The sequence below is a fragment of the Littorina saxatilis genome, linkage group LG1 (genome assembly GCF_037325665.1).
Source record: "Littorina saxatilis isolate snail1 linkage group LG1, US_GU_Lsax_2.0, whole genome shotgun sequence".
Taxonomy (NCBI): domain Eukaryota; kingdom Metazoa; phylum Mollusca; class Gastropoda; order Littorinimorpha; family Littorinidae; genus Littorina; species Littorina saxatilis.
In genome coordinates, this window is record NC_090245.1 from 48,842,835 (window position 1) to 48,855,347 (window position 12,513).

Genomic DNA, 12,513 nt, shown 5'->3' on the forward strand with positions numbered 1-12,513 from the left:
CGTGTCCGGGAAGACCGCGTTTGTTTATGTCAGACGCAAAGTAAGAATCCGGGGCAGAGTTGGAATAACCGGGATTTCCCGAAACCTCATTTGATTTCCAACAAAGCGCCGCATTTCCGGAAACGAGCTGCCTCGTTCTAGAAATGGCAACCCTTCGACTGGCACAAAAAAGTATACCCTTTTCACAGGTCATGGATAAGGTATATGAATAAGCAAGGTCTTATACAGGGGAAGTCTTGAATTGGGAGTGGGGGGGGGGGGGGGGTACACTGTGTAACAATTCTCTGACAGTCAGCGCATACAGCTAGCTAGTTGCTGTTGCACGGTCTCGATCTATTTTGAACACCTTTTTTTCTTTTTCAGAGTAGAGTGTTAGTTTTTTACAACAGGCTGAAATCATCTTCAATTTGAATCAACATTTTGCAACAATCAATCACATCAATGTAGCACACAGACTTGCACATCACGTTTCAAGAGCCTAGACTGCTTACAATGCAGTGACAAGAGCCTACTCAGTAAAGGGAAGTGAATGTTGTCTCTGCAGTCCAGAGACTGAATAATCAATTATGACTGAGTAAAAATCATTACAATCGATAGTTACCAGTGAGAAGTTATATCGGAAAACTCTTGTTGTGTTTTTGTTGTTGTAAAATGTAAGATCTGAAACGTTAAAAATTACGTCAAATTGGTGCGTTTTGGTCGAGTGGGATGTGACGTTGATCTGTGTTTTTCCAGCCCGCCAAAGTTATCAAAAGTGTTTTTGTTTTTTTGTAATTCGGTTGGTTTGGTGCGTTATACTGACAATGCATCTGCATTTTCGAGATTAAGCATTGATCATTTTGAAACGCAAGGATCATCATAGGCCAACATGACTTGTATCATTTTATATTGCATTCTAAGAAATAGCAGAATTCTCACTGTGCGCGCGGTACATTTCTACAATCGCGTAGCGCAAAGTTGGAATTCCTACAATGGCGGCCATTGTTGGAATTCCAACAAAGCGCAGGTTATTTTCGGAAAAGCGCAGATGACGAGATGGGTCGCAACATTTACATCCGTGATCGAAGGCACTCCCTGACCCTGTCAACCTGTCCATGATTGTTGTGTTTGTGGATTTCCATTTATACGGAGTAAGAGAAACTCCCTTTTCCCCTCCCGTGACCGGAACCAATAAGCCACGCTTCGGCGGGCTTGTTGGTCAGTGTTATACCGAAGACCAAAGAAGACAGACGTATTGCACCGAGCGCGCCATAACAAGAGACTTTGGTAAGTCTACCTGTTGGGAGGCTGACACTGACAGAATTTGTGATTTTCTGCTGCTGGCCAGTGAGAAATAGACTGAGATAGTCCATGGGTACCCCGGAAACAGGTAACCAAGATATCCCTTGCTTAGAATGATACATTTTAGAAATTTTGAAAGCTTTTGATTCTCATAAGGGTCCCAGTTCGGTGGTCGTGCACAGTAGCTCTTCGAGTTTGTTTAACCCAGGCCTGTAAACATCACACCAACAACACCCCTCTATCGGTTTGCCCACGCGCCCGCTGACAGGCCATTAGGAGCGGCGCCTTGTGCGCGGCCTGCACATGGCTGGTCAGTGTTTATGCTAGCAGTCCAGCGCTTCCCCCTGCTGGTCGGTTCTAATGTTCTGTACTTTATGAACAAATCCCTATTTTTCTTGGCAAAGTTGCACTGCTACGAGAAATGCCCATCATGTCATGATGACCCACTTGCTCTTTACATTTTAACTATGTCGGGCTTTTTAAGTTATTGAAGTCAATTGAACAGAAACGCTTACCCTTTGGATTATAACACGAACCTTTATCAGCAAATAATATAAATACTGATAATAATAATGATAATAAAAATGATAATTATTATCATCATTGTCATTCTTATTATCACTGTCATCAACATTACCATTGTACACATTTTTTTTCGGTTTGTTGAAAAAGATTTGCTCAGGCCAGGGCCGTATGTAATAATTACACGCTCTGCTCAGGCCCCTTCAGTACCGTGCCGAAGAAAAAACCACAGGCACAGGGCTGCTTCATTTTACTTAAACGTCCGTTTTTATTTTCAGTTCCTGTTCACGCATCCATCACCCCCTGGTTTTAACGTAGACAGCCAGTTTAAAAGCATAACGTATAAATATATACCCATATACAGATATCGTAAAAAGAAAAAGAAAAATCCGTTGATAGCCTCTGAGCAACGAACGCGGTTGTTCCTAAGGCCAGTAACACCAATTTCACGCGACGTGTGCCTTTTCTTAACAGGAATACGGCATAGCCTCAATACCAAAACATGCAACAAAGAATAAAGCACACCACAGACAAAACACTGCAAAACACAACTATAGTTAACAGTTTATTACATACAATGACTTTAATTTGAAAAATGGGAAGGAAAATAATACTTGATGCGTAAACAGACACGAACTCTCCGACAAATTTGTTTTTGGGGATAACCGGAACTTCCGGGCTGTTGCTATGTGATAGAAGCAAGATGTCCGAAGCCGGTGTATTTCGTCTGCTATTTCTAAGATGTACAAGAATAAAACTATTTCGCATCAAACGTAGGAAAAAGTCTGCTCTGCTGTGCTTGTTAGCTCGCCGCCGCGGGATCCGTTTGACAGATAAACAGCAAGATAGCGAGGCCATCTGATATTCGTCTCGCGCTAAACGCCCCTCCTCAGCCACTAGGCTGTGTGTATACACACGGACACGGAATCACCTAAACAGAAACCGAAAACTACTGTGCACGACCACCGAAATAGGACCCTTATGTGTCCCTCATGAACGTTTAGGGCCTATTGATTAAGCTTGAGGCCTACGGCAAATAGTCAATGATTAGATAAGAGATTTATCAAGCATAGAGTACAGAGAGTGAGATAAGCTGTAGCAAACTGCTAATGTTCTAAGTGGTATTCCCCAAGGCACGTATTCTCGAACCCGTACTTTTTAAAAATTTTTATAAATGACCTACCAGACGCATATTTCAAGTGTATGTAAAACTTTTGCTGACGATACAAAGATCTATAAGGCAAAAAAAAAAAAAAAATAGGTCTGTTTACGGTAACATAGGCCAAAAAAATAGGGTCGGTAGGTCGGGATTTTTTTTTTTTTTTTTTTTTTTCCAAAAAACCATATTTTTACGTTATTTTGCCAAAAAAGCAGGTTTTTTTTTTTCCAAATGCCAAAAAAAAGTCTAGGGTCGCGCGAAAAAACTAGGGTCGGTCGGGTTACCGTAAACAGACCTTTTTTTTTTTTGGCCTAATACATGTACAACCGAAAACGGTGAAATAATACAAAATGATTTGTTGAAATTGCAAGCCTGATCAGACACGTGGAATTTGTATTTTAATGTGTCCAAATGCAAAGTGATGCATATTGGCCGGAAGCCAGAAAAACCCTGGGAATGAAATTAGAAAATCAGACGTTAACCATAGTCATCCCCAACAGTAAAAGACCTTGGAATGACTTTTGATAATTTTTTTAAATTTGATGTTCATATACTGAATACAAAATGCAATTACATGTAATAAGAAAATGATTGCTATTATAACTTAGGCCAAAAAAAAAATAGGTCTGTTTACGGTAACCCGACCGACCCTAGTTTTTTCGCGCGACCCTAGACTTTTTTTTGGCATTTGGGGAAAAAAAAAATCTGTTGGTTGTTTTTTTGCAAAATAACGTAAAAATATGGTTTTTGGGAAAAAAACAAAAAACAAAAATCCCGACCTACCGACCCTATTTTTTGGGCCTATGTTACCGTAAACAGACCTTTTTTTTTTTTGGCCTTATAAGAAGGAGTTTCGATCGCTTGAATAAAGACTCTTTTTTAAAATTGTATAAATCGTTAATTAGGCCACATTTGGAATATGGTAATTTGGTATGGTCCCCATTTTTAAAACGGCAATCTATTGCCTTGGAAAGAGTTAAAAGGAGGGCGACACGCCTATTAAAGGATTTAAAAGAATTGACAATTGAGAGACTTCATATTCTGGACCTACCATCGCTGAAATTTAGAAGACGTAGAGGTGATTTGATTCAGATGTTTAAAATTGTTAGTAAAGTTGACGATGTGGAAAGGGAAAACATTTTCAGCTTTGCTGAATATGATAAGACCAGAAATGACATTGACAAGATTTATATTGAACATTGTAAAACAAATTTGAGGAAGAATGCTTTTATTAACAGAACCTCACCTCTTTGAATGCACTTGCACCTACTGTTAAAAAAGCACAAACTGTTAACTCCTTCAAAAACCGGTTGGATGATAATATCCAAATTTTAACAATGAAATTTGATTTTGATGAGTGAATTGAACATGAATTACATATCCTGAACAAGTAATGCAGACCAAATGAAAACAAAAATGTTGAACAAATATTGATAAGACGATTATGGGCACCCCCCGCGGGTTAGGGGGGAGAATTTACCCGATGCTCCCCAGCATGTCGTAAGAGGCGACTAACGGATTCTGTTTCTCCTTTTACCCTTGTTAAGTGTTTCTTGTATAGAATATAGTCAATTTTTGTACAGATTTTAGTCAAGCAGTATGTAAGAAATGTTAAGTCCTTTGTACTGGAAACTTGCATTCTCCCAGTAAGGTAATATATTGTACTACGTTGCAAGCCCCTGGAGCAAATTTTTGATTAGTGCTTTTGTGAACAAGAAACAATTGACAAGTGGCTCTATCCCATCTCCCCCCCCCCCCCCCCCCCCCCCTTTCCCCGTCGCGATATAACCTTCGTGGTTGAAAACGACGTTAAACACCAAATAAAGAAAGAACGATTATGGGCCTTTCGGCCTACACCATATAATTATGTCCCCACAAACTAAAAGTAAAGTAAACTAAACTAAACTAAATTTCATGGATATGTAGCGGAGGGAGGGTCTGATATTGGGCTCCAAAGTCTATATATATATACAGCTGTATTAGAAAACTGCTGAAATGCGAAAGCAGAGTTTTGATCCCATGGCGTACTGTTGCTTGGACAATCGTATTTTTAAAATCTATTTTCAGAGACTTCCTTTCTAGCTTCCTTAAAACAAAGGTGTGACTGTTAATTTGACTGTCAATTTCTAAGCTATTGTAAATTGTGTTATTATCTGATAGTTCAACTGTGTCACTCAAACGGCTCTTCTAAACATCAGAAGTAATAGTATTAGTAATTTACATAAGTTAAGGTCTGTTTACATAGACTTAAAATGATGTGATGATGCAACGGGTGAGTAGACAGCATACATTTCAGACTTTTGCTTTGTTTCTGCAGAACAACCATTCACCAATATTCAGACGGCGGGCGAAAGAGATGTATCTCCTCCCCCTCCCTACAGTGAACACACCCACTATGACACCACCTCAATCCAGCCCGGGGGGCAAGGGGTCTCTGCCCTGGATTCAATGCCAAAGGACGCTCCCCCTCCCTACAGCGGAAGTGATGGAGATACCATGACCAGTGCTTACGCTGAGCAAGAGCTTCAGCCAGTTATGGTAAGCTGTGTTGTCTGATACATGTATTTGTGATGCTGAGATTAGTTAGTTCCAATTTTTATCTCCCCCACCCCCCATCAACCCCCACCCACCCCAATAAGCAACTTGTCGTGCGGTCTTTACATTTATGATTAATGGGGTGGCTGTGTGTGTGTGAGTTTGTCTGTCTGTTTATGTGCGTGTCTGTCTCAGTTTTACTGATGATGTGCAAACGTATGCCCGTGTGTGTGTGTGATTATACATCTGCAAGTGTGTCTTCTGGAAAAGACAGAGATAGAAAGAGATTTTGTATCTTTATTTGTCTAAGTGTGGTATCTTTTTGTACTTTTGTTTTTAAACAGACAATACAATCTTTGTTCTTGTTCTTCGTTGTGTGTGTGCACACATGTAGTCCAATGCTTTGTGTTTTACAGACCTATCAGCCTCAGAGCTACCAGAGAAACACACAGACCTCAGCGGGAATCAGCTCCTCCATACAACCGCAGGGCTATGCCAATTGCGATGACTTTTGCGATGACTTCTGCGAACTTTGCGGGTGCTTGTGTTTGTGCTGTGCAATTTGTGGTGATTGTGATGCTTAGCAGAGACTTTCACTGCCCGTGTGTGATACTGATAAGTCCATTTGTTTAGCTGCAAGGATGAAAACTGCACTATGTCGTAGACACACTCCCTCTGATTAAATCACATATTCTTACTCCAACTCACATAAATAGCATTAACTTCCGTTTGATGCTTAGACATTGAAGTACAGAAAAGCCCTGCTAATTTGCACTGAGAAACTTTGGAAGCAGTGTGTTTACTCCTGGGTTTCGCTGTAGTACAATTACCCTCACTTACTTCCTCGCTTGCTTCAAAAGTAAGCACTTTTTCCGTCCCATGCATGCGAAATTGAGGATGTACTTCCGATGTCGCTCAAAACGTAGGAAGTTGTCGCAAACTACCATCAATTACTTCCTCGCTTTGCTTCGAAGTAAGCCCTTCTTCCTTCCCATGCATACGAAAGTGAGGCAAGTTCTTCCGATGTCACTCAAAACTTCAGGAGTTTTCGCGAACTTCCCCCATGAGCATACGGGCACTGAAGAGTCGTCCCGATCTTCGTCGTCATCCACACCATCAACAACAAAGTCGTCCGACATAAACTAAACATTCCCGGAACCATCATTGACCCGCGCCGGAAATGATGGTCCCCCAGTACCGGAACCTCGTGCAGCCGCACTGTGAGGAACCGGTAAGGAATGGATGCTACCATATCCCGGAATGTAGGGAATGACTATACCGGCGGTATGTACCGCGCATGTGCGGGCTGCCGGTGAGGGGAGGTAACTACCAGGGCCTTGACTTCAAGGTTTTGTTTTGTTTTGGGAGTTACCTCCCCCTGTTACCAGGGTCTGTACTTCAATGTCTAAGCATCAAACGGAAGTTAATGCTATTTATGTGAGTTGGGTAAGTAATTAAATGAAAATTTATTGTTGAAATTTTCGATTAGAAATGAAGGTAAAATGAATGCTGACGCAACATGGTTCAAGGAAGGCAAATCCAATGTACAATCAATACATTCTGTATTTCACAGGGTGTGTATGTATGTTAATTATGTGTTAGGGAGAGACTAGGAACGACGTTCTGTGTCTCTATCAAATCATTCCCTTGGCTTGAAATCAAACCTTTTCAAAAGTGAGGATCAGATAAAGAGTTTTGTCATCATGTAATACAGTATCATTTTGTCAAGCTCCAGATGAGAGAGGGAATGGAGAGCCTCCAAGCAACATTGGTATGGTATGAATTTGTAAAGTGTCTGGATCCAATTGATGGGACTCGCGGTATAGAAAAGTTATTAATTATTACATGTACAGTATTATTATTATTTAAGTTATTGAGACATCCCAGTGCACTAAGAGATTTATAGAGCAAATCGAGAAAATTCATTATTGAACGAAGCGCATAGCGCTGAGTTCAATAATTATTTTTGAGACCAATGTTAGTCTATTCTTGGTGAGTGTTTTAAGTCGACGCATTTGATTGGCTGCTAGAGTTCCAAGGCAGCCAATCCAACGCGTGGAACGTGTTCGGCGGAACGGAAGTGAAAGTGTATGAGTGAATGTATCTTCTCTTCGAAAGAGTGATTCGTGTTTAACAAGATGGCAGCAAGAAATTCAAATTCAAGAAAAGGAAGAAATGCGCTGACTTTAGAACAAAGGATAAATGTTGTCAAACAACTGGAAAGTGCGAAATCATGCCGAACAATTGTGACAAGAGCTTGGGTGTGGGAGAACGCAGATTTCGAAAATCAGCGTCGATCGGGAAAAAATAATGAAGTTGTGGGAATCGGGAGACGGACTGACGTGCTGACCAGAAATGGGTTTCGAAGAAGACAACCGAATACGAAGAGTTAAATGACGCCGTGTTCGAGTGGTTTTCAACCAAACGTGCGAATCACATTGCCATCAATGGTCCACTCAGACAACGCTGGACAAATTCTTTCAAAAGCTGATGAGTGCAGAATGAAGTGAATGTGAATGTGTTGTATGAATGAGATCCAGTAACTTTTTAACAATTTAAATTTATACAGTTGATATGATAAAAAGCTCCCGCAGTGGGGCACTGCGGTTATGAAATTAAAAGCCCCTCCTGTTTTTGGAACCACAGGAGCTTTCTAGTTTGCTGTTAGGTAGATTTTTGGTTCCTCTTTCCTGTCATGCTCTCTTTTTCTTCATGAATTCTTTTCTTTTTTCTGCCTTCTTGCTCATTCACCTGTATTTTTTCCAAAAATCTCTTCTCTTGCCGCTTGTCTCGCGATTCATGTATAGTTTAATCTGTTAGTGTTCTGATGTAAGTCCAGCAGTAGATAGGTTAAGCCTATTTTAACATACTGGAAACTGGTAATCTTCCAGTAGGTATTAATTTAGTTTTACTAAAGCCTGCTGGGACACAAGTAATGGGTTAGTGCATTTGTAAACAGGAATCGCTTGACAGGTGGCCCCCTTCATCCCCCCCTTCCTCGTCCTGATATGGCTCTGCGTAGTCGGCTGGACGTTAAGCAACAAATAAACAAACAAACAAACAATGATAAAAAGCTTTTAAACTTGTTTTACAACAGTCAATATTAAATGTTTCTCTATTTAATCTAAACAGCTTCTGTTTTTCTTATAAATGTACATGTACATGTGCAGTACTCTCTCTCTCTCTCTCTCAACTTGACTTTGTCGCGTTTACTTGCACCTGTCTAATAAGGACACCTGCAGAATAAGGACACTTTTGTCTGGTCCCAAGGGTGTCCTTATTTGACAGGTTTTACTGTACCGCCAGTAAAAAAAGAAGATTCAAAACGCACATTTTGCTGCGCGCATTTGGATAGGCGTAACTGTGTGGTCAGGTTTGTGTCAGATCTACTTTTGTGTGGGCTGTCTCAAGTGTGTCGTGCTTTTGTCACACGCAAACTCTTGTTTTAATTTCTGTTGGTAAGTTCCAGAGTAGCGTTAAGCTAAAAAGTGATGATCTTTCATACAGACCTCATTTAAACTCGGAGAAAGGACAGTGCTCTTAGTTATTTGCGATTCGAAATCTTCATCGAGCTTCGACAGATCGACTGTGCAGAGTGTTGCCCCTTGAATTGACTCCAAGGCCACGGTTAGCACATTTTCAAAGTAAATGTATGTTTCTCGTGTTGTATCTTCACTCATCGGGGAGTCTGGTACTATATATGAACGGTAAGAATGCTCTGAACTCTACACGTATTATATCCCCATCGTTTGTATGTTCACATAGATCTGCGGGGTTTATGTCGTCTGCTAGGCGGCTAGGGCAATCAAACCACTGAACTGCAGTCTCATTTCAAAAACAAAAATTGCTCGTCTGCACGCACGAGGCAGGCTGGTAATAAGTTTTGTACATGGTAAGAACCTTCTTAACCCTACACGTTTTCGATTCCGATTGTTGTTGCCATGAAATAATAATTCGGAAACCATTCATTTACTGAACTGATGCAGTCGTATTTCAGTGTAGTCTACTATAACAGAGTTGACTTTCAAATGCTGGTCTAGCTGGTACGTTATCGGAATAACACTTGTGTTTTCTGTTTGCCGCTGGGAATTTTATACTAACTCATCATTTGGTAATGTGGTTAATAAGCTACATGCCACTAACACGGCATATGAGAAGAATCTTTGCAAGTCAAAATGAGAAGAGATCATTGTGGAAGAGACACAGCCGCTTCTATTTTTAGATCAGTGGGATTCACTGTGGCACAGGCGCCTGCGATCTGTCAGAAAAAAAACACTTCTGCTTTGAGCCGCAGGAAATTTATGGTTATTTTTTGGTAAAGTGGAGAATATAAGCTACATGTCATCAATTAATTCTGAGGATGAGAGTACAGTCTCGCTTTGCCAAAGGGCGTAAGAATACGCTCTGTGGAAAAGTTAGCGCTAACAGATTTAAGCGCATCGCCATTAGCCAATCAACTGGTTCACATCAGTCATGTGACACCAGTACTTGCTGACAATAATTTTGGTTGTCTCCTACGACGGGCGCTGTGGCGTGGTGGTAAGACGTCGGCCTCCAAAGCGGAAGGTCGAGGGTTCGAATCCCGGCCGCGGCCGCCTGGTGGGTAAAGTGTGGAGATTTTTCCGATCTCCCAGGTCAACTTATGTGCAGACCTGCTAGTGGCTTATCCCCCTTCGTGTGTACACGCAAGCACAAGACCAAGTGCGCACGAAAAAGATCCTGTAATCCATGTCAGAGTTCGGTGGGTTATAGAAACACGAAAATACCCAGCATGCTTCCTCCGAAAGCGGCGTATGGCTGCCTAAATGGCGGGGTAAAAACGGTCATACACGTAAAATTCCACTCGTGCAAAAACACGAGTGTACGTGGGAGTTTCAGCCCACGAACGCTGACGGGTGCAGTGGCGTGGTGGTAAGACGTCGGCCTCCTAATCGGGAGGTCGTGAGTTCGAATCCCGGTCGCTGCCGCCTGGTGGGTTAAGAGTGGAGATTTTTCCGATCTCCCAGGTCAACTTATGTGCCGACCTGCTAGTGACTTAACCCCCTTCGTGTGTACACGCAAGCACAAGACCAAGTGCGCACGGAAAAGATCCTGTAATCCATGTCAGAGTTCGGTGGGTTGTAGAAACACGAAAATACCCAGCATGCTTCCTCCGAAAGCGGCGTATGGCTGCCTAAATGGCGGGGTAAAAACGGTCATACACGTAAAATTCCACTCGTGCAAAAACACGAGTGTACGTGGGAGTTTCAGCCCACGAACGCAGAAGAAGAAGAAGAAGAAGAAGGTTGTCTCCTACAAATTATGCAATGTATTTGATTTTATCTACAGACCGCTGATCAGTAGTGTTTCTTCACTGCTGCAGTTACCATTGCTGACACATGTAACTATTGTCATTTTATCATTCCCTGCCATAATCATGAGATGGTCAGCTGCAGTGCATTTTATTATAGGCTGGAAAAAGAGATGAGGTGTTATTTTTAATGAGGTGTGTTGAATGATTGGTGTCATGTTTTCACCACGCCCAAGTCACTGAAGCCTCCAATTCTCTGTGTGTGTGTGTGTGTGTGTGTGTACGTGTGTGTAGTGTTGATATGTTTGGAGGCTACCTTTTCATTAATGGGTGGGCGTATTTTACTGATGGGCTCTACACCACACATACTTTTGGATTTTGATCATTTGATTATTCTTTTGAATTGTTTGAATGTCATCAATGTTACCCAATTTGTTTCTCTGTTATGTAAAATGACCTCCAGACTTCTGCTGATATCTTTATAATGAAAAGCAATATATATATAACCAGAATCTTATTTCATTTTATATGTTTGTTACTTGTTTGGCATTGGATCCCACCATAGTCATATGGTTGAATCAGAGACGTTTTTTCTCCATTTTACCCACATGCTTTGTGTTATTTCAGTCACAGTAACTGATGAATGCGCAACTTGTGGATGACAGCCTTAAAATGTTTGTGATGTTTTTCTCTTCTATTTTAATCTTCTTTTTTGTGCCTCTGTGTATTTTTAAAAGCAAAAGATACAGAGTTATTGCAGATAAGTTGTGTATTCATGCAAATTGGAACTGCTTCTGACAGTAAATTGATACACATATTTTTTGTGTAAATCCTTTCTCAATTTTTTTTCAAAGGGCAGTGCTTCAACAAAGTATTTTTAGGAATATATATATATACTAGAGGAATACCCGGCTTCGCCGGGGTGAATCGCGAGACAGAGACAGACAGCGTGGCGGTTCATCACAATCACCTCTGCAGGCGAAGTCCTGTCAAACGGGATTGAGAATTTTAGAGCTTATTTCTTAGCCCTATATTATCTGTTGTGGCTTCTCAAATGCCAGAACATACAGACAGACAAAAGCCGCTAGACCCCATCACAAACAGAACTCTACAATCCACAGGTTTTTGCCCACACACACACACAAACACACACACAGAGAAGCCGTATATATATATATGTATATCTATAAATATATAGAGATAGGTGAGAGTGTATTTTTTGCGTGGCTATAAATTGATTCGACCTTTTCACTTTGACAGTAAGAACAACTTACGGGTGCAAGGGAAGCGTTCTGGACAGCGCAGTGACATTCTAAAAATAGTTACTCAGAAACGGGAATTTGGGGTGAACGGCGCGAGACAGAGACAGACAGCGTGGCGGTTCACCACAATCACCTTTGAAGGCGAAGTCCTGTCAAACGGGATTGAGAATTTTAGAGCTTATTTCTTAGCCCTATATTATCTGCTGTGGCTTCTCACATGTCAGAACATACAGACGGACAAAAGCCGCTAGACCACATCACAAACAGAACTCTACAATACACAGGTTTTTGCCCACACACACACACAAACACACACACACACAGAGAAGCCGTATATATATATATGCATATCTGTATCTATAAATATATAGAGATAGGTGAGAGTGTATTTTTCGCGTGGCTATAAATTGATTCGACCTTTTCACTTTGACAGTAAGAACAACTTACGGGTGCAAGGGAAGCGT

At 41.2% G+C, this 12,513-nt stretch overlaps 1 protein-coding gene across 2 annotated transcripts; it reads left to right on the forward strand.

The window, feature by feature from the left end:
- Positions 1–1,046: 1,046 nt before the first annotated feature.
- Positions 1,047–10,959, forward strand: LOC138972455 (uncharacterized). 2 transcript variants are annotated; one of them, XM_070345101.1, is made up of 3 exons: positions 1,047–1,266; positions 5,280–5,500; positions 5,914–10,959. In XM_070345101.1, the coding sequence occupies exons 1-3, from the start codon at positions 1,095–1,097 to the stop codon at positions 6,079–6,081; spliced, it is 561 nt and encodes a 186-aa protein (XP_070201202.1). In that variant the 5' UTR covers positions 1,047–1,094; the 3' UTR covers positions 6,082–10,959. The 2 variants fall into 2 exon arrangements, with proteins under 2 accessions (XP_070201202.1, XP_070201207.1); XM_070345106.1 differs by having other exon boundaries at positions 1,049–1,369.
- The last annotated feature ends 1,554 nt before the right edge of the window (positions 10,960–12,513 follow it).